The sequence below is a fragment of the Mauremys mutica genome, chromosome 12 (genome assembly GCF_020497125.1).
Source record: "Mauremys mutica isolate MM-2020 ecotype Southern chromosome 12, ASM2049712v1, whole genome shotgun sequence".
In the NCBI taxonomy this organism is placed as follows: Eukaryota; Metazoa; Chordata; order Testudines; family Geoemydidae; genus Mauremys; species Mauremys mutica.
In genome coordinates, this window is record NC_059083.1 from 34,149,211 (window position 1) to 34,174,992 (window position 25,782).

The 25,782-nt window shown below is 48.0% G+C and overlaps 1 protein-coding gene across 2 annotated transcripts; it reads left to right on the forward strand.

Moving 5' to 3' along the window:
* The first annotated feature begins 4,974 nt into the window (after positions 1-4,974).
* On the forward strand, positions 4,975-25,399 carry LOC123345257 (butyrophilin subfamily 1 member A1-like). Of its 2 annotated transcripts, XM_044982005.1 has the most exons (9): positions 4,975-5,193; positions 14,971-15,080; positions 16,848-17,195; positions 20,476-20,760; positions 22,427-22,531; positions 23,163-23,183; positions 23,380-23,400; positions 23,523-23,549; positions 24,622-25,399. In XM_044982005.1, the coding sequence occupies exons 1-9, from the start codon at positions 5,189-5,191 to the stop codon at positions 25,134-25,136; spliced, it is 1,437 nt and encodes a 478-aa protein (XP_044837940.1). In that variant the 5' UTR covers positions 4,975-5,188; the 3' UTR covers positions 25,137-25,399. The 2 variants fall into 2 exon arrangements, with proteins under 2 accessions (XP_044837940.1, XP_044837941.1); XM_044982006.1 differs by lacking the exon at positions 14,971-15,080.
* The last annotated feature ends 383 nt before the right edge of the window (positions 25,400-25,782 follow it).

The window sequence follows — 25,782 nt, forward strand, 5'->3', positions numbered from 1 at the left end:
AGCAGCTGTTCCCTGCCCTAGAACAGTGACCAGGATTCTCACCTCTCTCTGCAGCCAGCCCCTCTGGAAGAAGAGAGAGGAAAAGCCCATCACTGGCGTGGGTCAGTGTCCCCAGGGCTAGAAGTCACAGCTCTGTCAGATGATGCAATAGGGACCGTGGGGACTAAGGACAAGGACTCGGCTTCTCATAGGCATTTCAGCACCATCAGGACCTGGAGGGACTGAGAGAGGGGTCCATTCCCCAGGCCCAACTGCTCCTCAGCTTCTCCTCTCAGCTCCAAGGGGCCTGGTCACTCTCCATGGGGTGGGGGGTTCTGGGATGTGGACACTGCCCCACTAGGGCCTGGGCTGGGACACTCGGCCCTTTCCCCACAGGCCCCTGAGCCCCCCTCACACAGGACAGACTTTGGGCCATGACAGAGCTGGGGCCACGTTGCCAAGCCCCCAGCCCCATTAATGATCCCCTGAGCCAGCCTGACCCCAGGGAGGGGTTTCCAGCCCAGTGCTGTGGGGCAATCCCCTCCCCAGGGTGGGTCACCCAGCCACAGTGGCTGCAGCCCCTGGCAATGGGGACAGAGGGGGGCTGGATCCAGAGGTTGAGACTGTCCCAGGTCAGGGCACTGGGTTCGTAGCCTGATCTCCGAGCCTCTTCCCAGCACAACAGGGCATGAGGAAGCCCAGATGTACCTGCTCACGGTGCTTCTGACACCCTAGAGGGGAAGGAGAAACGGAGCAGAGTCAGTGCCCTTGGTCCTGGACACCTGGACCCCTGCCCTAGACGGGTCACTCTGCTCTCCCAGCCCCAGCGGCTGCTCTCCCCAGGGCGATGGAGGTACTAAAGGGCTGTGCTAGGGGGAGCAGAGCCCCTTTCACACCAGCTGCTCTGCAGGGGTGGCCGGGCCCCCTGAACTGAGTCCCAGGGTTAGAATAGCCGCCTCCAGCCTCCCCCGGCTCCCCACCGGCCCCAGCTCCCATCTCTTTGCAGCCCCGGGGCCCCTGACCCTGCAGACACACCGGGCGGGCGGCACCCTCTGCACTGAGTTACCCTGGGAGCCCCCAGTGGCTATGGGGCTGTCCCCTCCCTGCACTGGCCTCTGGGCACGTCTGACACAATCTCAGCTGCAGCAATTCAGGTACCCGCTGCTGACACTTCCCCCACCCCCCAGCTCTGTGATCAGGACATTGAGCCAGGAAATCTCTCACAGGTGGGTGGCATTTTCCTCCCTCCTCCTCCCAATCTCCTGGTCCAGCTCTCCCAGCCGGGCCAGCAGGAGGCTCTTGTTCAGCTGGGACCTGGCGCATCCACTCGCACTCGGACACCACCAGCTGCCTCTCCACTTCCATCTGCCTCTGGGGTGCACAGAGAGACAGCGACAGGGCAGAGCAGGGATGTCCAGGCTGCACAGAGCGTTTCATTCAATATCTTTGCCAATAGAACTGTGTCTGCACTAGGGCTTTTGCTAGTATAAAAATGTCACCAAAAATCACCAGCCCCCAACCCCAGTCCCCATCACTGCACCAGCAACAGATTAAAGTGTAGCTCAGGGCTTGGCAAATGATGCTGCCCAAACCACCCAATGGCATCACTGGAAATGTCTGACATTCAAACCCTGGGATCAGCACAAATCTCCCCTTGCTCCACCCTGACCCCTGCCACATCTGTGCGTGTTCAGCAGTGTTACTGGCCTCTCCCCCTGCCCCCAGTGCTAGAGAGGCAGAGCCAGAGGCTGCTCCCAGCTACCCTGGTGTGAACCCATTGACTTCACCGGGCAGCAGCCCAGCAGGCTCTCAAGTGCCAGGCGCTTCAGGTGTCCAGGGCCGGCGCAACCACTAGGTGATCTAGGTGGTCACCTAGGGCACCAGGGTTTGGGGCGGGGGGCAGCATTTCGGCGGCAGCTTCTCCGTCTTCCATCCTTGGCGCTGCCTGAGGCAGCAAAAAAGCTGGCACCACTCCTGCAGGTGTCCCTGCCCCCACTGCTCTGCTGCTCCTGCCCTCTGCCTTGGAGCTGCTCTTGGGAGCCTCCTGCTTTCTTTGCAGAGGGGGGTAGGCAGGTACTGATGTCAGGGTGTCCCCCTCCCTGTACCCCAGCTCCCCAGAGTGGGGTGGGGGATCACAAGACAGGGCTCAGGACAGACAGAGCTTGCTGGTAGCTGCTGTTGTGTCTGAACATGCGGATCTACTTAAAAGGGTAGCTTTTAGGGGTACTTAAGTGGAGTCAGTGCATTTAAAGGGACAATGTGCAGCTCTGTCACACACACATAGTGTGGGTCTCTGTCACATACACACACACTGTCTTTCAGACTCACCTCCCAACACAAACTTGTATTATTGTTGTTGTTACTTCTTGATACTTTTTTCAAAGTGTGTTATTTTAGTTTTTTGACCAGTCTTATGCATTTCATAATTTTTATTTCTCTTACGCTTAAATTTAATTCTTTGAATAGTGAGTTCTAAAATGCCTAACCTGGCTGGAGTAATGATCCCTATGGTAACTTTTTAAAAATATATATTATATCTAGGTTTTTGGTTTCTATTGGTGGTGCACAGCTGCACATTACCTCAATATAGTGCACATAACAAAATTCATTCCGCACATGGATGGAAAAAATTGTAGGGAACATTGACCCCAACCCCACTGACATCAGTGTTGTCACTCCTGATTTACGCGAGGTACCTCAGAGCAGAGTCTGTCCCGCCCTGTTGAAAATGACCCTGAACCACCAACCAGGGCAGACATCCCCCTGCTGCTGTTGCTGACGCCCCGGTGCAAACCTGCTGGACAGGGCAGGGGCACTTCCCAGGACCCTCTCAATCTCCTTGTCCACCTTGGATTTCAGTCCCAGGGGCTCTTCTCTCTCCTCCTGCAGATGGCTCAGAATTTGCTCCTGCAGATGGCTCAGAATTTGCTCCTGCAAACAGAGACAATGGCTCTGGGGGCTGGTTTGGGTGTATTGGTTTGTGCCCAGCCATAGTGTCCTCACTCAGCAGAGGGAGGCTGTGGGAGCAGGTGTTAGGCCCCCCTTCTCCAACCCACTGAAAAATTGACCCAGCTCCAAGGTAACTGTGGGCAAAGCGGCCTGTCCCAGTCCCTTCTCTGCACCATCATCTCCAGGAACGTGGGTGTTTGCCTGTCACAGTCTGGTGCTTTTGAACAGCTCTGGAATAGTCCCTGGGACTGGAGGACCCCTTTATTGTGGCAGCCCCCTTAGGGTCACAGTCTTTCACATGGCTTCTTCACCTCCTGGGTCCGAACCTAAGAGCGTTCAGCACCCCTGCCTCACGCAGTGAGCTGCCTTTGGCAAGTCCACCTGGGCTGGACGCCTGAGGGAGACTTGTACCCCCAAAGGGAGCCATGCACCCCAATTCCTTACTCTTACACTGTAAAAGCAGAAGGGTTTATTAGATGTCTGGAACACAGCACAGACAGTGCTTAAGTTAACACAGACAACGGAAAGATGCAGCATGGTCCATCTGGGTCAGTCCCAGAGCCCTCTGACCCATCTGTAATCCCAGTTTAGAAACTTCTCTCCTGCCTCCAGCAGCCCACATTTAGCAACCCCACCTGGCCCCACCCTGTTCCAGCTGGTCACACCCAGCTTTCTTCCTAAGGAGGGTGGGGACCATCCATGGTCATTTGTTGTTTGGTGCCAAATGTCCAAGCAATTGGAGTGGCCATTGTCTTCTGGGACTGCCCATGGGCATGGAGCCCCCAGGCAGCTAGGAGTGGGTCTGGGCTGTATCTCTGGGTCTCTGCAAGAAGTAAACATCTTTTGCCCCCCCACCTCTTCCCCTCCCCAGGCCAGAAAGCTGCAGCCTGGCTTGGGAGGGGCAGCGGCAGCAGCAGCCTGTTCCCTGCCCAGGCTCAGCTTCTGGGCACAGGAGCCCCTCTGAGCATGCCGGAGGGAACAGGGGAAGCTCTGGCTCACATGGCCACTGTCCCCAGAAGCTGAGCTTGGGCAGGGGGCAGCCTGTTGCTGTTCTCCCAGTCTGGCCCTGCCCCTTCCTCTCCCCTCCTGGGCCTGTGGCTGTCTAGTGTAAGAAACTGCTCAGACCTCACTCCTTTCGGTGAGATAGTCACTTAAAATGTCAATTATTTCAGTTTAGCAAGTTGCACAGCTAATTCTGTCTATGAAATAGCTGCAGACAGGGCCGGCTCCAGACCCCAGCGGACCCTCCGCAGGCACGTCTGCAGGAGGTCCACCGGAGCCGTGGGACCAGCGACCGCCAGAGCGCCCCCCGCGGCATGACGCCGTGCTTGGGGCAGCGCAAATCCTAGAGTCGCCCCTGGCTGCAGAGTTTTCTCCTTGCTTCTCCTCGCACTGTTTAAAAGAAAACTTTGTGTTCCCAAAGTATCAATGTGCTTCCTTCTTGCACCTTTGCCAAGATGGAAAGCAAAAATAATGCTGTAACTGGATAAATTGGAGTCAATTCACCAGTTGTGTAGGGAGATTAGAGTCTTCTCCTAAAGGAACAGCTACAGCCCTGCCGAGCTGGAAGAGTCTGTCCCAGCAGACTCAAGCATTCAGGTGTCCCAAGTGATCTGAAGCCAGAATGATACTGAAGTGAGTGTTCTTCCTGCTTTTCTGTGGACTAGAGTAAACTGAATGGCCAAACAAACTAACGAACAAAGGCAGAGACAGCACAGCCGCTTCTGGCACCTGGAACCCACCGGGCTCTGTCTGCTGCTGGCTTGTGCGCTGCAAGGGGGGCTGCTGAGCTTAGTTCTCCGGAGGGGTGGGGGACAGGGTCCTGCCACGGTGGAAGAGATAAAGCAGCCCCCTCCCTAGCCAGCTTCGGCAGAGGATTGCAGAGAACGGCCCTGGGGCTGGGTGTCTTGGGCCGCCTGGGTGCTGGAGTCAGCTGGCTTGTCATGGACCCCTCCAGCATATCAGGGCTGTGACTGTTTCTTTAAGAGAAAACGCCAATCTGGTCACATGACCGCCTGTGTGACTTTACTTTCGCTTTCCATCTCGGCTAAGGCTGCAAGAGGAGAGTCCCGGTCTCTGTTTGCAATATAAATATTGCATTTTCCAAAGGGCGAGGAAAAGCTGAGAGCTGCAGCTAGTTGGTAGCCAGGGAATTAGCCCTGCAACGGGATAAACTGAAAGAGTCACAATGTAAATCATCGCGACAAAGCGTGTGGAGTTTGATCACACCCTGAGATTGGTCCTTCTGAGCCGTTTTACAATGAGGTAGGTTAATTTTGCTTCAAAATGTCGCCTTACATCCCCTTATCTATACCGCTTATTGCTTCGCCAGATTGTAAATAACACAAAGATTCAATAATCCTGTCTCATTTGTTTAATCGTTATGGAAACACCGCATTACAAGGACATTCCCAATGATTTACATTCCAGTGCTTGTCAGATTATCCCAGCAGAGTGATTTTGAGTTTTGTGCGGCATGTTGAATTAGTCATTTGTTTCTCTTGCGGGAATGTTTCATTCAAGAATACTGGGCCCGATCTTGTTCTCAGTGAGGTCCCAGGGAGATTTGTCACAAATAATTTCCTGTATCGAGAATACTGGGCGAGATTTACTGTGCCACTCCTGGCCGTTCGGTCTTTCTGCCTGTTAACGTTACAGTTTTCCACCTGTGACTGTGGGGCTGAATCCTTTTGTTTCTGATATTTTCAAGGGAAAAAAGGAAAATTTCCACAATCAGTCAAAACAGAAAATTGCATCCTGTTCTCCTTCTGAAATGAGGGGGAATTAAGCATGTGCCTAAAGCAGATCATGAGCTCAAGTGCACTGCTGATTAGGGATTTCATGACATAATTTTAAAAAAGGCATATTTATACATTGGTTGACAGGTCATCTCCTACTGTGTGAACAGTCACTGGAGGGGAGATTTCCTCAGGAAATCTCTAGGACTAAAGGTAGTAAATTAATTTTAAAACACATTTAAACAAAACAAAAGTGAATTATTGTAATATTTTATAGACTTTCATTTTTAATCAATATTTTTGAAACAAAATTTTCTTTTTCTCAATCATTCTTCTTTTAGCAAGAATAGGGGAGAGGTCAATAAAATGTTTTGATTCAATTTGATTAAAATTCCTATTTTGAATCAATTTGAAATATATATTCTCATTTAGCATCATTTCATTGAAAAATGAGAAACATTCCAATAATAGGAAAATTCATTCTTAATTTTTTTTCTAAAAATCATTTTCTAATGAAAAAATAATTTTGTTTAAACATTTTTTAACTGTAGCCACTGGGAGCTGCGGGTCGCCGTGTAAATGTAAACAAACTGTGTGGCGGCCCCTCCAGTGGATTCCCCTGATGGGCCATGTGTGGTCCGCATGTTTCCCACCATTGGTCTCACCTGTTCTTAAAAATTTCCAGTGATGGAGATTCCACAACCTCCATAGGCAATTTATTCCAGTTCCTAACCACCCTGGCAATTAGGACGTTTTTCCCAACATCCAACGTAAACAGCCCTTGCTGCAATTTAAGCCCATTGCTTCTTGGACAATTCTTCTCCCTTCTCCTTGTAACAACCTTTTATGTACTTGAAAACTGTTATCGTATCCCCTCTCAGGCTTCTTTTTTCCAGACTAAACAACCCCAATTTTTACAATCTTCCTCATAGGTCATGTTTTCTAGACCTTTAATCATTTTTGTTGCTCTTTTCTGGACTTTCTCCTATTTGTTCACATCCTTCCTGAAATGTGGCACCCAGAACTGAACACAAAACTCCAGTTGAGGCCTAATCAGCGTGTAGTAGAGCAGAAGAATTACTTTTGTCTTGCTTACAACATGCCTGCTAATATGTTCCAGAATGATGTTTGCTTTTTTTGGAATGGTGTTACACTGTTGACTCATGTTTAGTTTGTGATCCACAATGACCCCCAGATCCCTTTCCATAGTACTTCTTCCTAAGCAGTCACGTTTCCCATTTTGTATGTGTGCAACTGATTGTTCCTTCCTAAATGGAGCACTTTGCATTTGTCATTATTGAATTTCATCCTATTTATTTCAGACCATTTCTCCAGTTTGTCCAGATCATATTGAATTTTAATCCTATCCTCCAAAGCACTTGCAACCCCTCCCAGCTTGGTATCACCCACAAACTTTATAAGCGTACTCTCTATGCCATTATCTAAATCATTGATGAAGATATTGAACAGAACCAGGCCCAGAACTGATTTCTGCAGGACCCCACTCATTATGCCCTTCCAACATGACTGTGAACCATTGATAACTACTCTCTGGGAATGGTTTTCTAACCAGTTTACACCCACCTTATAGTAGCTCCATGTAGGTTGCATTTCCCTAGTTTGTTTATGAGAAGGTCATGCGAGATGGTATCAAAAGCCTTACTAAAGTCAAGATATACCGTTTCAACCACTTCCCCCCATCCACAAGGCTTGTTACTCTGTCAAAGAAAGCTATCAGTTTGGTTTGACATGATTTGTTTTTGACAAATCCATGCTGACTGTTACTTATCACCTTCCTATCTTCTAGATGTTTGTAAACTGATTGCTTAATTATTTGCTCCATTATCTTTCCTGGTAAAGAAGTTAAGATGACTGGTCTGTAATTCCCCAGGTTGTCCTTATTTCCCTTTTTACAGATTGGCACTATATTTCCCCTTTTCCAGTCTTCTGGAATCTCTCCCGTCTTCCATGACTTTTCAGAGATAATTGCTAATGGCTCAGTCAGCTCCTTGTGTATTCTAGAATGCATTTTATCAGGTCCTGGTGACTTGAAGACATCTAATTTGTCTATAATAATAATAATTGGTATATCTCCTATAACTGGAAGGGACCTTGAAAGGTCATCAAGTCCAGCCCCCTGCCTTCACTAGCAGGACCAATTTTTGCCCTAAATCCCTAAGTGGCCCTCTCAAGGATTGAACTCACAACCATGGGTTTTAGCAGGCCAATGCTCAAACCACTGAGCTATCCCTCCTCCTAAGTAATTTGTAACTTGTTCTTTCCCTATTTTGCTTCTGATCATTTTGATCATTTCTATTTTGCTACCTCATTTTCACTGGCATTCACTATGTTGGACATTCAGTCTACACCAACCTTCTTGGTGAAAACCAAAACAAAGAAGTCATTAAGCACCTCTGCCATTTCCACATTTTCTGTAATTGTCTTCCCCCCCCCCCCCAATTGAGTAATGGGCCTACCCTGTTCTTGGTCTTCCTCTTGCTTTTAATGTATTTGTAGAATGTTTTCTTGTTATCCTTGATGTCTCTAGCTAGTTTGATCTCGTTTTGTGCCTTGGCCTTTCTAATTTTGTCCCTTCATTCTTGTGTTATTTGTTTATATTCATCCTTTGTAATTTGACCTAGTTTCTACTTTTTGTAGGGCTCTTTTTTTTTTTGGAGTTTTAGGTCATTGAAGATCTCCTGGTTAGGCCAGGGTGGTCTCTTGCCATACATCCTATCTTTCCTATGCAGTGGGATAGTTTGCTCTTGTGCCCTTAATAATGACTCTTTGAAAAATTTCCAATTTGTCTTAAATTGTTTTTCCCCTTAGACTGGCTTCCCATGGGATCTTACCTACCAACTCCCTGAGTTTGCTAAAGTCTGCCTTCTTGAAATCCATTGTCTTTATTTTGTTCTCCCTCCTACCATTCCTTAGAATTATTAACTCTACCATTTCGCGATCACTTCCACCCAAGCTGCCTTCCACTTTCAAATTCTTAACCAGTTCCTCCCTATTTGTCAAAATCAAATCTAAAACAGCCTCTCCCCTAGTAGCTTTCTCCACCTTCTGAAATAAAAAATTGTCTCCAATACATTCCAAGAACTTGTTGGATAATCTGTGCCCTGCTGTGTTATTTTCCCAACAGATGTCTGAGTAGTTGAAGTCCCCTATCACCACCAAGTCCTGTGCTTTGGATGATTTTGTTGTTTAATAAAAGCCTTATCCACCTCTTCTTCGTCATGGTTAGGTGGTCTGTAGTAGACCCCTACCATGACATGACCCTTGTTTTTTTACCTCTTTTATGCTTACCCAGAGACTTTCAACAACTCGGTCTCCTATTTCCATCTCAACCTCAGTCCAAGTGTGTACATTTTTAATATATAAAGTAACACCTCCCTTTTTCCTCCCCCCGTCTGTCCTTCCTGAGCAAGCTGTTCCCTTCTATATCAATATTCCAGTCATGCATATTATCCCACTAAGTCTCTGTGATGCCAACTATGTCATAGTTTTGTTTATTTACTAGCATTTCAAGTTCTTCCTGCTTATTCTCCATACTTCTTGCATTAGTATACAGACATCTAAGATATTGATTTGATTCCCCCCCTCCATTAGTTCTGTCTTGTCTGTCACTTAACCCTCCTTTAACCCCCCAAATACCAACCTTTCTCCCAGGTCTCCATAAGTTTGACTTACCTGTGGGCTTTGGTTACCTGCCCCCTTTGAACCTAGCTTAACCCCCCCCCCCACTAGGTTAGCCAGTCTGTATCCAAATATGCTCTTCCCCTTCCTTGATAGGTGAACCCCATCTCTGTTTAGCAGTCCTTCTTCTTGGAACAGCATCCCATGGTCAAGGAAGTCAAAGCCCTCCTAGCGACACCATCTTTGCAGCCAGGCATTCACCTCCACGATGCATCTGTCTCTGCCTGGGCCCCTACCCTTGACTGGAAGGATCTAAGAGAACAGCACCTACGCTCCCAACTCCTTCAGCCTTACTCCAAGAGCTCTGTCGTCACTTCTGATCTGCTGAGGGTCATACCTCGCAGTATCATTAGTGCCCACATGGATGAGTAGCATGGGGTAGTAGTCAGTAGTAGGCCATATGATCCTTGACAATCCCTCCATAAGGTCTAGGATATGGGCCCCTGGCAGGCAGCATACCTTCTGGATGCCATGTCAGGGTGACAGATAGGTGCCTTCATTTCCCTCAGAAAAGAGTCACCAACCACATTTCCTCTTGTGAGTGGTAGCTACGATTCTCCCAGCCTTGGGGGTACATGGCTTCTCCTCCTCCATCTTTGGGGTGATTCCTCATCGCTCGTTGCCAGGGCAGTATATCGGTTTTCTATCTCCATGATGTGTGGGTTGGGAGTAGGGGTGGAGCACTGCCTGCTGCCAGAAGTAACCAGCAGCCAGTGTCCTCCCTGTATCAGAGCCATATCCTCCTCCCTGAGTGGTGTGACAGCAGTCCTCTGTAGCTGGGTAGCTTCCTCAGCCTTCGATGTCTCCATATGAATACTCTTGAGGAATTCCTTGTGAGCGCAGATGATCCTCAGCCTAGCCACCTCCTCCTGTAGCTCTCCCACCTACTTTCTAAGGGCTTGGCTACACTTACAGTTTGCAGCGCTGGTAGTTTGCAGCGCTGGTCATCCAGCTGTGTAGGAGCAGCGCTGGTGTGTGGCCACACTCACAGCTACCAGCGCTGGTGTGTGGCCACATTTGCAGCATTTCCAGCGCTGTTGGGAGTGATGCATTATGGGCAGCTATCCCAGCATTCAAGTGGCCGCAACGTGCTTTTCAAAAGAGGGGGGTGGAGTGGGGTCTAGTGTGACAGGGAGCGGGGGGAAAGAGAGAGTGGATTTTTGGAGCCAACACTGTGTGTTAGCTTCCTGACTTGAAAAATCAGAACATTTTTCCGACCCCTTAGTCTTAACTCTTAATTGCAAACAGCATGTAGGCAACACGACTCCCCGCTGTTTCCCTGCCTGCCTCTCATTTGATTGTTTACAGCCAGGTACAGATGATCACAGCAAACAGGAGCTGTGTTTGTTTTTTAGATAGCAGCAGCAACGGAGGAGATCCACAGAGCTCGTTCACAACAGGGAGGAGGATCTCATTTGATTGTTCACAGATTGATCACAGCAAACAGGAGCTGATAAGCAGCTCCGGTAGAAACGGAGCGAAACGGAGCTCCTCTGGAGGTTCACAACAAAACAAAGAGAGGCTGCATAACAAAACAAAGGGAGTAATTTAGTTTAAAGCATTCTGGGATATCTCCTTATTCCCTGGAGGCCAATAAAAGCGCTGGTGTGTGTCCACACTTGATGAGCAGCGCTGGATCACCAGCGCTGCAATCGCTACACCCCAACCTGGCCAGGTGTACAGCCAGCGCTGCAGCCAGGGAGTTGCAGCGCTGGATGTGCCTTGCAGGTGTGGACAGTTACTAATTGCAGCGCTGGAAAGCCTCTACCAGCGCTGCAACTTGCAAGTGTAGCCAAGCCCTAAGAGATTCCACCAGTAGGCACCTTTCACACTGGATGGTCCCTCTCAGCTTGGCTTTCTGTGAGTGGGAAATGCAGGCCACAGTCTCTGGAAATCCACACCAGGATCTGGATAGAGGCATCCATGGTTGTCTGTCTGGGTGCAGGTGGAGGAGACAGGAGCGGCACTGGCACTGGCGATGTGGCCCTTCCTAACCATAGTGATTATATTATGTCTCCCTTCCAGAAACTCCCTCTCAACTCCCTTGTTCACTAGTTCCCCTGGGTCGCTTAGCCTCTGGCTTTTAAGGCCTTCTCTCCTAGGTCAGCCCTACCCCCTCGTTAATCATACAGGGAGAGGTTGATCACACGGTTGATTGAGGCTGATCAGAGATGATCCAGGGAACAAAGGTTCAAACAATCCCCAGACACAATCCCAACTGACCCAGTAACCTGTGAGAAAGGAAAACTCAAAAAGCCAAACAAACTCACGCCAAAGATAGTACTCACACCTTGTTCATTCAGCGGCGGGATTTCCTTCTCCCCCTCTCAAAATCCCCTGTTTGCAGTTCCCTCTTCACTAGTATCAGAGGGGTAGCCGTGTTAGTCTGTGTAAACGGGTTGACTCACCGCCGCGGCGCCTCCTGCTGGTTTTCCTGGGGAATTGGCTCTTTTCAGCGCGGAGCGCCCTCTGCAGGCCGGTGATCCCCCTTTTTACTATCGGCGCCGTGTCCCTCCCAGGACCCGGTGCCCCTTTTACTATAATAGGGTCTTCCCCTCCCAGGGAAACCACCACCCTACTATCCCCACTTTGCCTCAGTAGTGGCCACTGACAGTCATGGTCTAGCCCCACACCCTGGGGCAGACTGCAGTATCAGCCCACTCATCACAGACAATAGGGGTTTGGACCTGCTGCTTTGTCCTACCCCTGGGCTGCCCTCTGCAACTCCCAGTACCTTTGGCCCTTTGCTAGGCCGCAGCCTGGGGCTTTCCAGGCTGGAGCTTCCCTAGCTCCTCAGCCTGTCCCCCAGCCCTGCTTCACTCAGGTATCTAGTCTCAAGCCCTAAGCAGCCAGGCCCATCTCCCTCTAGCAACAGAGAGAGACTGACTGCTCCTGGCTTCCCTGCCTTCTTATAATCCCTGTTCAGTTTGGGGCGTGGCCTCCAGCTGCAGCCACTTCCCTAGTCAGCTCAGCCAAAGGCCCATTCCCAGGGCTGTTTTAAAGCCCCACCAGGCGGGAGCGGATAGCCACTCCGCTACACACCTCCCCCCTTAAAACCCCCACCCTTGGGGATAGGGAGGTTTCTTGGCCTGGCTCAGGCGCCCATGTGCCTCCAGTGCCACTCGCTTCTTCTCCGAGTCCTGCAGCAGCTTCCTCAGGCGGACCTCCTCGTCCACAACAGCCGCATATTCCTTAGCGAGCTCCACGCCACTCGCTTCCGATTTGCGGAGGGCCCGCTCTGCAGCTTCGAGCCGTGCCCGTAGATTTGAGTCCCCCAGGCCCTCTTCCCTCAGGGTCTGGGTTCCAGTGGTGGTCTGTCCCAGCACCACCTGTGTCCATTTTATCCCCTGGACACGTTGCTCCTGGGCCCCAGCCTCTTGCTGGGCCCACTCCATCTGGGTCTCTCTGTTTATGACAGGCGGGGTGATGGTCTGGGTCCCAGCCTCCTGCGGGGTCCCCACGATTGCCCCCTCCGCGGGTGTCACCTTCTCTACATTCAGCAGGGCCCCTTCTGGACCTCCAGGCACCTCCCTTGGCCAATCCTCAACTTTCTTGAGGGGGCAGTGCCTCCTAATGTGGCCCAGCTTCTGACAGCCCCAGCAGATTCCTTGCCTCCTCGCTGCTTTGGGCCCGTTCTGACCCTTCATGGGCCTAGCCTTCCCTGGGCTGCTCGACACCATGTTCTCTGGGCCTGGACAATCCCTGCAAACGTGGCCCATCTGCCCACAGGCCCAACATACAGGCAGCTGCCTGGGTTCCCTCACCCGGCGGACTGCCCAAGGGATTCGGCACCGTCCCGCTCTGGGGTGAGGCACCCTGCCCCCAGCCCCATAGGGACAGTCCCGTTTTATGTGCCCTCTCCTGGCATAGAGGAAACAAGTCCTTTGTTCTTCCCTGGGCCTCCTGGCCCTAGAGCTGGGTTTCCCCCTCAGCCCTTTTCGATTCCTCCCGACCATCTGTCGTAGGAGCTTCCTCAAGGCCCGCTGTTCCTCCACCAGCGGGGCCATCTGTCTTTGGAGGGCCCATTGTACCTCCTGCAGTCCCTGTGGGTCTCCAGCCCCCTTCCACTGGGGCGCTGCCTCAAAACCCCACCCTGGGACAACACCTGGAGTCTCTGCCAAGAAGACCCCGGTGTAACAGGGATCCATTTCCCCCTGCCTCAGTTTCTGCACTTTCTTTTTGACTCTCTACTTCTGGGCAACTGTCCCACAGTCCTTGCCCTGGCCCTTTGCATCAGGGGCGGTTCTTGTCCCATCTGGGGTGCCACTGTAAACGGGTTGACTCACCGCCGCAGCGCCTCCTGCTGGTTTTCCTGGGGAATTGGCTCTTTTCAGCGCGGAGCGCCCTCTGCAGGCCGGTGATCCCCCTTTTTACTATCGGCGCCGTGTCCCTCCCAGGACCTGGTGCCCCTTTTACTATAATAGGGTCTTCCCCTCCCAGGGGAACCCCCACCCTACTATCCCCACTTTGCCTCAGTAGTGGCCACTGACAGTCATGGTCTAGCCCCACACCCTGGGGCAGACTGCAGTATCAGCCCACTCATCACAGACAATAGGGGTTTGGACCTGCTGCTTTGTCCTACCCATGGGCTGCCCTCTGCAACTCCCAGTACCTTTGGCCCTTTGCTAGGCCGCAGCCTGGGGCTTTCCAGGCTGGAGCTTCCCTAGCTCCTCAGCCTGTCCCCCAGCCCTGCTTCACTCAGGTATCTAGTCTCAAGCCCTAAGCAGCCAGGCCCATCTCCCTCTAGCAACAGAGAGAGACTGACTGCTCCTGGCTTCCCTGCCTTCTTATAATCCCTGTTCAGTTTGGGGCGGGGCCTCCAGCTGCAGCCACTTCCCTAGTCAGCTCAGCCAAAGGCCCCTTCCCAGGGCTGTTTTAAAGCCCCACCAGGCGGGAGCGGATAGCCACTCCGCTACAGTCTGGTTCTGTAAAAGCAGCAAAGAATCCTGTGGCACCTTATAGACTAATAGACGTTTTGCAGCATGAGCTTTCGTGGGTGAATACCCACTTCGTCGGATGCAAACTGTTTGCAAATGTTTGCATCCATGAAAGCTCATGCTGCAAAACGTCTATTAGTCTATAAGGTGCCACAGGATTCTTTGCTGCTCTTCACTAGCTCCTCTTGGTTGCTTAGCCTCTGGCTTTTAAGGCCTTCTCCCCTAGGTCAATCCTACTCCCTCGTTAATCACAAGATGGGCTGGTGAGTTTTTGGTAAGGAGGAAGGTGTGAATGGCAGCAATCAGCTGGTTCTTTATCTATAGACAATTGGAGACCTGATTAAAACTGGTAGCTCTTGTAAACAGATGCCAGGGGCCCATGTATGCCCCATTTCTCCTGTCTGGTTTTCTGATTTTTTCCTAAAATTTAAAGGTGTCTAGAGTGTTCCATGAAATGCTGGAATTCATCAGCTGCAGCATTCAGAAGTTATTGTGTGACACAGAAATGCAATTAAGTTGTGTAAAAGGCCTTCTTTTGCTTCGCCAATAATGTATCCTGTTCATAAATTTCCATTTTCTCTGTATCCAGGTTGTCTTAAATCATTGCAATTATGTTACATTCAATACACTGTTTGTTTTCTCTCATTTCTTCTGTCATCTGGATCAAGTAACAGTGAGATGAAAGTTCTCTCGATCTGCCACAGCTCCAGAGCCAGATCCCTTCTACCTGATTTTATCATTTTCTTCATTACATTTTATGTTCACAAGCTGGAATCAGGTAGGAATGTCCGTGGCTTCTGCTGCTTCTTACAGGATTGATTGATTTGTTTTGATTTATAAAATGTCCCTGTTTCACTAGCTTATTCAAAAGTGTACAAAAATTAGCACAAATCCCCAAGCGTATCAACACCGGCAAAATATAAATAACAATTGTTATGAGCTGGGTGAAAGTTTGTTATGGGTTGAGTTAAAGTCTCATTCAAACTGATGTGTGACTGCACCTTTCACTTAAGATAATTGTAAGAGGCAATAAAAGGGGCCACACCTAAAACAAGACATAATAGAGTCTTCCCAGAGACTAGCACCATCGGTGTGAAAGGACATGGGCAGGGAGGAATTCTCTGGGTATTGTGACCAGGTGGGGGTGTGAGAGTGAACACACAGAACTGAGAACTGACAAGAAGAGAGAGAGAGCAAGGAGGAGATAAACAAGCAAGGAAGCCATGCAGGAGCCTGTGAGCACAGTGGGACCCTGGGAAAAGCTAGAAAAAGAGAACTTCTGGGTCTGTTGGTTAGGGAGGGTACTACAGGAGGTGAGGGCCGCTTTGCAGCCCGCTGCTCTGGCCTACCTCGACTGGGTCCTGCACAAGGGCACGCCCCGCCCACCCTCCACCCCGAGCCCTCCGGACCTTTTCATCAGGCCCCTGCCCTGTGGACCCAACTGCCCCCACCCCGCCCCTTCTCCGTAAGCCAGCTGCACAATCTGCAGCTGGTCCGCTTCAAAACTGCACCAAGGAAACATCTCTACGTGCTTGTGCTCCACACCCTTCACTTCCTCACCCTCGTGTCCCGCCCTGACACCAAGTGGCGGGACCTCCTGCCACATCTGGAGGGTGAGGAGCCCCGGTGGGCCAGCCTCTACTCTACCCTGGTCCCGAGGCCTGCCGGGGATATCAGTTGGCAGCTCCTTCGTGGGGCTGTGAGCATGGGCATGTATTTGGCGCAGTATACCCCGTCCCAGACACCTTCTGCGGCATGAGGGAGACTCTGGTGCACATTTACTTAGAGTGTGCCAGGTTGCAGCCCCTAAACCGGCTCCTCACGAATATACTGTTGCGTTTCTGGCTGCACTTTCCCCCTCACCTCCTTCTCCATGCACTCCCTATCCGTGGCCCCACGAAGTCACGGGACCTCCTGGTCACCCTCCTCCTCGCCCTGGCTAAAATGGCCATCTACACAACCAGAGAGAGGAGGTTGGCCAATGGAGACTCCTGTGACTGTGGGGCTTGTTTCCAGTCCTTAGTCCGTTCACGTCTCCGGGCGGAGTTCCTCTGGGCAGCGTCCACTGGCTCCCTTGACACCTTCGAGGAGCAGTGGGCGCTGTCCGGGGCTCTCTGCTCGGTGTCCCCGTCAGGCTCCCTCCTTTTGACCCTCTGACCGCACTCCTGTCCCTGTTCTTTTATTAGTTGTCGCCCGAAATCAGTTGGGTTTTGAGGTCTTGTAGATCCTCCCCTTAGGCTGGGAGGGGGATGTCCTTTAGCAGTGGGCGGGCTTCTGCCCTCCCACTTCCTGGAACCCAATAGGTACACTATGCAAGTTAATTCTGTCAGGAGCTGCTTGTAAGGGTAATGGCAAAACATATTTCAGCTTCCATTTAAACTAATATAAATTACGGATATACAAATTATGGTTATCCAAATGCATTATTTCTTGTAATATTCATATATAAATTCGGGACATATCCCAGTCAATAACAGAGCACTGCAATAGATGCACAGAAAATGTAATATATTTTATCTTTTCTGTACCCTGGTGCATTTTACAGCCCGGTTCACCGTGACTGGACCTGATCATCCTATCACTGCCATCATGGGGGAAGACATTATTTTACCCTGTCACCTGTCCCCCAAGATGAGTGCTGAGAACATGGAAGTGAGATGGTTCCGATCTGAGTTCACTTCATTTGTGCACCTCTATCAGCATGGAAAGGATGAGTATGGGCAGCAGATGCCAGAATATCATGGAAGGACAGAGCTTTTGAAAGCTGGCATCGTGGATGGGAATGTTGCCTTGGGAATTGTCAATATCAGACTTTCTGATGAGGGACAGTACCGCTGTTTTGTTCAAGATGGTGTCTTTCATGAAGAAGCTGTATTGGAATTGAAGGTAGCAGGTCAGTAACACGTGTCTGTTGTCTCTTTTTAGATGGCTCTTAGACCCAGACCCAAAAAAGCACTTGGGCACCTAATGCCCTACTTCAGTCCAAAATTTAGGTGCCCCTGAGAGCCTCAAAATAGTCATTAAATTAAACAGTCATTAGGCCAGAGAGAGAGAGAGAGACTCTGTAGTCCAGTGGTTAAGGTACCCACCTGGTAGGCGGGAGACCCAAGGGCCAGTCCTCCTGCTAATTAATCTTTGATTATTTATCCAATCTGGATAAACAGCCAATGGAGGAGGGGGGCTGAACTGGGGTTTTCCCACCTCCCATGGGTGTACCTAACCACTGGACTGCAGTCTTTCTCCCTCTGGCCCAATGACTATTTAAATATTTATAAAGAGTAGAAAAGTTATTGGGTCAGAGAGAGAGGGGCAAGATTTTTCTAGGTCATGATCCTTAACTTTAATTGAAAATGTTTTAGTATGAACAGATAAACAGTTCATGTTGTTGGATTGAGATTCACTTACTCAGCAGGTGGGGCTAACAAATCTTTACGGCAAAATACTCAGCAAGTAGCGATCAGTTATTCACAGGCGGGAAGCTCGTTGGGATGATCTCATTGGTCACCTCCAACAATGGACAATACAGCTTCAACCTCCCTTTATTAACCAAGCTTGTTTATAACTTTTTGTTATATTATATGCATGTATTAGTCTGATAAATGGGTGGCGGGGGTGGGGGAGGAGTAGCTCCCTTTTATGGACACCCAGACAGTAGCTATAAAATCCCTTCCTGAGTTCTGCTTATGCTGTTAAACGTTATTAGAACAAATTCTGAAAATCTACAGCAGGCTTCTGTCAGGCCTAAAGATGACTTTGCTCCCAAAACATGCCACTCTTTGCTGCAGGTATCAGTTGATCTACAATTGGTCTCGGCTGGGACAGTAGTGAAAAGAGCACTTACCTCACCTCAATTGCATTAAAAACAAAATAATCTTTGTTTAGTGACTGTTAACATTTGCATCAAGACACACTGCACCAGCTCTTGTACCTGTGGTTATAAAAAGTGCTCTAGCTGAATCACAGCTTTTGGACTTGAAAAACAATTAGAACACAAGAATGGCCAGACTGGGTCAGACCAGAGGTCCATCTAGCCCAGTATCCTGTCTTCTGACAGTGGCCAATGCCAGGTGCCCCAGAGGGAATGAACAGAACCGGTAATCATCAAGTGATCTATCCCCTGTTGCCCATTCCTAGCTTCTGGCAAACAGAATTAATTCATGGAAGCCCTATGGTCTGTGTTAGATAGAACATCAGACCAGATGATCACAGTGGTCTCGTCTGGCCTTAACATCTATGACTCTCTGAAAGCAAAAGCTTTCAAGTGTAGAAGTCCGGAGTATATGGAGACCCAAACCAGATTAGAACTGAAAGAGGAGTTTTCTTATTCTGCAACAGCTTCACATAGACAACCAAGAAGCCTCCATCTTGAAAAAAATCTTCACACCGCAGCCTTTGGAGCATGCTCAGTACCATAGGTGCCGACTCTGTGGGTGCTCCAGGTCTTAAAGCTTTTACAGGTTTTATGCTCCTGGGGGAATAGACTGAGAATGGGAACGGTTAACTAACAGTAGGAACATTAACAGTGTTACTGTGCAGGCAGGCTGCTACATTTCTGCCTCAGAGAATGAGATCAATTAACTATCAATAGCACCATTAACAATGTGGGGTTTTTTTGTTTTGTTTTTTTACATCAAGAACAGTGTTTTATTTCAAGCATTGAAACAGTTTTTCAGGAATGCACAGAGCAAACTCTTATTCTGTCATACCTTATCCCGTCTCAAGCAAAAACTGACTGAATTTTGTTTCAGTCCAACTCCTGTTGTCTGCTGTAAAATGAGCATACAGGCAATTTAAGGGATAGCACTGGCTAATTGCATTTCCAACCCTGGCAAAACAGCTGATTGGTTCATTGCAATGAAGGAACATAGACAGAAAAGCTGCTACATTTCTGCCTCAGGGGACAGAGCCTGCCTCATGCCTAACAACCCAAAGCCTTATCCCTCCACACTGGGCAAGCCACAGTAACAAGCGAGAGGGGCAGAGTCTCTTTCATTTGTTGGCACTCATGCATGCCCAGCAATCACCCCCTGATAGTGATTACTGTCTCCCATGCAGGCACGCACGTCCAGCCCCCCCTCACCCCACTGTGGTTATAATGACACATGACAACTTTAACCAGTTCATCAAAAGATTTGGCACTGGGCTTTTCCAGGGCCACCAAACTATAGGGTTTTGCTCCACAAATGCTCAATAAAATGGCGTGTTTCTTTTTATCATCGTCTGTATCATTTGTGATGAAGTACTGAGAGAGTCTGTCTCTGAGTACTGAATCCAGTCCTCCTGGTATACATTATACTCTTTCATTTTTTCCATATGCAACTATTTTTCCTATACAATTAAAAAAAAAAGGTTTTCACTTACTCACGCAGTGTGTAGAACTTGCTGCCTCTTGTTTTGATTTTATCTTAATCGCCTATATAGGATTCAGAATCATACAAATGTGGGGCTGGAAGGGGTCTCAAGAAGTCATCAAGTCCAGCCCCCTTATGCTGACACAGGACCAAGTAAACCTAGATTGTCCCCGATGGGTTCGTCTAAAAAAAACCCTCCACTGACAGAGATTCCACAGATTCCCTTGGAAGCCTGTTCCGGAGTTTAACTATCCTTGCAGTTAGAAAGCTTTTCCTAATATCGAACCTCAGTCTCCCTTGCTGCAGATTAAGCCCCATTACTCCTTGTCCTGCCTTCAGTGGACATGGAAACCCAAAAGAGATTAGAACTGGGAAAGGAGATCTTTTGACAACTAACCGAGCCTCCATCTTGAGAAACTTCTTCACATGCCCCACAACTCCCTGGAGCACCCTTAAGGTGTCTCACAGTAAATCGCTACCTCACGTTGGCCACCCGGAGGTAATAAGCATAACAAACATGCCTCCAACATTATAAAATCAGAAATCAAGGGGAAAATCTCTTGCATTCCTTGCCCCCTTCACCATCACCTATAACACAGCTGATAACACACTCCAACATTCTGTAAGGCTTTCACTTCCATCGCTGAGGGCCCAGTGCTGCAGCACAGCTAAGCAAAGGTTTAACAAGTGCTGAAATCCCGTTGAAGACACGTTTCCATGAATATCAGCCATAAAGAAAGTGTATTCAATCATTTTATTGAAAATATAAACTTTTATATGCTGGGCTGTATATTTATCTCATTTAACACGGATTCCTTTTAGCTTCAGGCTCTGCACCTCACATCTCTGTTGAGGGTCACCAGGATGGAGGGATCCGAGTTGTGTGTCAGTCGACTGGATGGTACCCGGAGCCTGAGGTGCTGTGGAGAAATCTCAAAGGGCAGCCTTTGTCTTCATCAACTAAAACCAAATCTGAAGAGGAACATGGTCTCTTTGAAATAAAAAATTCTATCATTATAACAGAAAATTCAAACAAGAATTTGTCCTGTGCTATAAGGAACACACACCTGAACCAAGAAAAAGAATCAATAACATTTTATATATCAGGTCAGTTACCACCAAAACCACACACTGTAATATCCAAACGGAAGAAATCAGATTGTTCAATAATACAAAAGTTAAAATATTTCCTCACAAAAAGCTACATTAAGATAAAGTTTAGGTTGAGAGCACACTTTAGGATAAAATGCATTCCAGGGATATTGTTATGATCTAAAAACAAGCATTTTAAACCCAGTAGAGTCAGGGTTAAGGTTAAATGTAAAAGAAATCCAAACGTGTTAATGCATGGAAGTGCCCTGTAGTAACACTATATATGTATATTATTGTGATTCAAACAGGATGGTTAGTGTTTGTAGTCTCATATTACAATCAATGGATATTTAAAGTCACATTAGATTTTCGTTTTATACAGTCACCACAGGGCAGTGGTAAGGTATATTGGGGGCCCTACTGATTGGTTGGACTTTCTGCCTCCTAGTGGACTGGTGGATCAAGGACTAGGCTTCTTGCCCCAGTGAATATGGAGAGGGAGGTGTGATATGCTTTGATCTCTTCAACACAGAGGAAATTTGTTGAGTCTCTGCTCATGGCAGGTCAGAAGCAAGGCAGGGCCACGAAAGTCTGGAGCCCCAGGAACAGTCATTTGAGTGTCACTCACTAGAAGCTCCACGTTTTAATGTGGAGTTTGATTTCTCACCCTTCAGCAGACTTCACAAGGACGGGATTTCCATAACAACAGACCCTGTGGGCCTGATCCAAAGCCCGTTAAAGACGTCAATAGGATTTGGATCAGTTCTTCTGCCCCCATTTAGCGGGTCAGTTCCTATGCCAAGAATCCCTGTGCTGAAGTGAAGAGTATTTGGATATTTATCTGCTCTCCCTTAATTATTGATTTCCACTCTTAAAGCCTCAGATTTTCTTTTCCTATGAAATTCCCAGGTGTTACAAAAGTTTAAATTTTACTTATGTGTAAGTTTTCTGTTGGGAAATTTAATGATTAACTATTGTTTCTCTTCCTACTTGTTTTAATTATAGTATTAATTTCATACAAAGAAGGAAGCACTTTTCCCTGAATTGGCTCCTGGGTTGGGTGATGGGGTCGGAAGCCCTGGTTATCCAACAAAATTAAGAACTTGTGTGAGGGAAGCAGAATTATATATAAACAAACCCACTACTAATTATATATATATATATAATTATTCACACACATAGCCGCGTGCGCACACACACTGATTTTTCTTTTTTTAAGTATCTGAACAATGTGTTATTCCTTAACCTCATTCTTAGAAATCATGGAGTCATTTTGTCTGAAACTTTTCAAAAAAGGTTCAGCCTGCGGCAGAGAACCAGCATGGAAATTTTCTCCTCAAATGGTAAAGTTTGGCAAAGTAATGAGCAAATGAAAAGAAGGCCTTATAATGGGATGTGTCGAGCAACTTTAATAACAAGTGATGTGACTAGCTCTGCCTAAAGAGAGAGGGAGGAGGGGATGAGGTGTAGGGTGATAGTACTTTTGATAGTATTTAATACATCATTTGGTACTTCCAAAAGAGTGGCAGCTGAACCTCTCTTTTCTGCCAGTTTTTATATTGCAGGGAGGAAATTTTTCCACACGTATTTCACACAAATCCTAATATGACACATTTTCCTACAATAAAAGTGTACTGTTTGTTGTTACTGTTTCGGAACTAATGTGGGCTTTGTGTTTCAGATTTTTTTTTCCCAAGAGTATCTCCCTGGATGGTGGGTTGGAGCGTGACTTTGGTGATTTTGTTGGTGTTCATCGGCCTTACTCTTTTTCTGTTCAAATTAAAAGGTAAATCTCCAAAGGGGAAAATACAGTGTAATCAGACTGAGGTTTTCTCCTTAGAAAAGACAGTTTAGACTTTTCTACATGAGAAAATTACACCAGATTAAGGTGTGAATTTAAATTGATTCTTTTAAGCCAGAGCAAGCTCCTGTGTGGACACATATCAGTTTAAGAAGAGCTTACTTCAGTTTAGTTTAAAACTGTTCCTATTCATCTTAAGATAAGCCTAAAACTAGGTTTCCACTAGTTTAACTAGATTTTCAGTGGGGCCTGAGGGAGTTAGGTTCCCAACTCCCATTGGAATTCAATATGCTTTGGCTCTTAACTCCCCTAGGCTCCTATGAAAATCCCTGCCTTATGGAGTTTTTGATTGCCTGTGTGCTTTTTGTGGCCATCTCTGTTCTAGGACAGGTCTAGGCATGTAAATAATCAAATTACACTTAGAAGGTACCCAGACTCAGTGTCACTGATTTCTCTTCCACTGGGAACCCAACCTGCAAGTCCCTGGAGAGCTGCAATGGCTTGGTAGACGGGCAACATTATTATTACTTGAGGACTCATAATGAAAAGATCCTTTTAAATCTGTAGTCACTGAAAAAGTCTCTAAATAATTGTATTTATGTTTTTCTTTTTTTAGGGAAACATCTCAACATTATCAGTAAGTTCCGTTTTTGCTCCTGGTAGAACCAATGTTATGTTATGAAAGATTTTTGAATGACTGTGACCATGTCAACTTGAAAATCATAAGCAATACAACCAATACCAATTGCATTACTTGTTATGTCAGTAACGAGTGGAAGCCACTACTGCACATGTGTTTTGAGTGAGGCATTTTCTTTCTGTTTATTATTTAGGTAAACTTCAAACAGAGCTAGGTAAGGGCATTTTTTTGTTTTTAGTTTCTCTATCTGATGCAGTCCTTTCTATGATAATGAATCCTATTGATACTGCATTTGTCTGGCTTAATTCTCATCCCCATCTATGTGTTTGCTTCCAGAGTGGAGGAGATCCCTGGGTGATGCAGGTAATTAAAAATCGTATTTAATCAATGGGGGATCCTGCTCCCTTTTGCTGTGCAAATAAACAAGGAGAAAACTATTATATTTCCCAGGTGGAAGAAGGGAGGGTGCTGAGGTTCAAAGGAGGATGAGGAATGGACCATCCTCGCATGTCCTCCTTACATATTGCTCCCATAACTCTGGAAACGTCCCTGCTCCGAGTGACTGAGCAGTTATTGTTTCTTAGGATCCCTGCCCTAGTGTCAGGTAGAGGAACAAGAGCACTGACCAGATACACGAGTTCAAACCAAGGAGTCCCTGTGATCAGTGCTCAGCTTGTGCTTCTTTTCTGTTCTCTCCATCCATAGTGATCTCCCCTTTCTGCTCTCTCCATCAGATCCCAACTTTCTGCTGTTTTTAACCATCTTATCCATGTTCTCCTCCATGCATTCATTTATCTCAAACCCTCTTTCTTTTCTCTCCACCACGAACCTTCTTCTCTTGTAGAAGCCCCTTGCTCATAAATAAACATCTTTGTTAGAAATGAAATCTAGAGTGATAATTCTCTTTGCTTGGCCCTGATGACTAGCTACAGAATTTTAATTAGGGAATCTATTGAATCATGTCATTATCAACAGATCTCAGATATGTGGCAGGATGGAGCAGGTGCCAGAGTGACATCAACAAGAGACATCCAAGCTCCAGGACTTTAAATACAAGGGAGGGAGGGCACATCAGAGAAAAGATAGTTGTGACCATGTGAATGATGTGAGGGGAAATCTCCTAGGGCTTCCCTGTGATTCCAGGGTCTCTAATGCCCACTCTGGGGATAGATAAGTGCACAAAGGGAAAGATTCTGAGTCTCAGGACTGGGTCAGTAAATCTTTGTTCTGTTACTGACCTGTCTCTGACTGGGGAGTGAAACTCAGGAGTGAATGCTGAGATCTCAGAGCTGCTCCTCATTCAGAGCCAGGTAAATCCTGGAGGAAGGAGATTTCCTGGTTCGCTCTCCAGCTGGGACAGATTCTGTTACTGATATGATAAAACACTCCCCAAAGGTGGAGTTGTGCCCCTAACGCTCTGATTTTCTCTCCCCAGCGAATGTGACTCTGGATCCAGACACAGCTCATCCAGAACTTGTCCTGTCTGAGGATCGGAAAAGTGTGAGCTGGGCAGACACACGGCAGGATCTGCCCAACACTCCTGAGAAATTTGACATTGAGCGCTGTGTGCTGGGCTGTGAGGGATTCACCTCAGGGAGACATTACTGGGAGGTGGAGGTGGGAGTTGGGCAACTCTGGGCCATAGGGGTGGCCAGAGAGTCTGTGAGGAGGAAGGGAGGAATCAGCCTTAGCCCTGAGGAGGGGATCTGGGCTGTGGATCAGAGGCAGGGCCAGTACCAGGCTCTCACCGCCCCTGTGACTCCCCTGCTCCTGAGCTGGGCCCCCGGCAGGATCCGGGTTTGTCTGGACTGTGAACGGGGGCAGGTGACATTTATCAATGCCGGTGACGAGGCCCCGATCTTCACTTTCCCACCAGGCTCCATCCCTGGGGAGAGAATCCGCCCTTGGCTCTGGCTGGGGATGGAAAGCCAGCTCAAACTGTGTCCCTGAGAGATGGGGGATATATCCCACTGGGGACCCTGAAATCAGCCGGTCTAGTCCCATACACCGCAGTCTCTATGATCTTGGCATCATCCAGTCCACCCAGTCCTATGGCCTCTTAATTCTATGTCCCCTGGAAACTCCTCCCACATCCCTCCCTGCAGCACAGAGATTTATAAAATGTCACTGAAGGTGAGACTGTCACTCATTCATTTCATATGTTACTTCCTTGACTTTGTTGCCATTTCAGTGTCATTAAAAAAATTGTTCCCCAAAACTGTGGGTCTGTTTTCCATTGGTGTGAGTATTGAAGCTGTTTCATGGCTCCTTTTCGCTCTGATGGATATTCGTGGTAAATAAAGCATGAAAGACAATTCTGATTTGTCCCTTTATAGTTTTCCAGATGCAATTGTTGGGGTCAGGATCGTGGGATTTGCTTCCCTACTTGGTTGTGTCCCCCCAGCACCAGCAGGGAATACACTAGTATGTCCCTCTGATGACAGCTGAGGTTTTACTGTGACATGTTGCTATCCAACCTGTGCTCTGTCCCTTGTGCTGTCTACACCCATGTCAATCAGGAATTCCTCAGCTGGGCTCTGTGGAGAGGGGGCTGAACACATGGTGTTGACTCTTCTCTTTGTTTCCAGTGGTGTTG

Excerpts from the sequence above, each read along its gene's own strand:
- LOC123345257 (XM_044982005.1), top strand. Across the intron at positions 17,196-20,475 it reads ATTGGAATTGAAGGTAGCAG|CTTCAGGCTCTGCACCTCAC; the intron begins GTCAGTAACACG and ends GATTCCTTTTAG. Across the intron at positions 20,761-22,426 it reads AATAACATTTTATATATCAG|ATTTTTTTTTCCCAAGAGTA; the intron begins GTCAGTTACCAC and ends TTTGTGTTTCAG.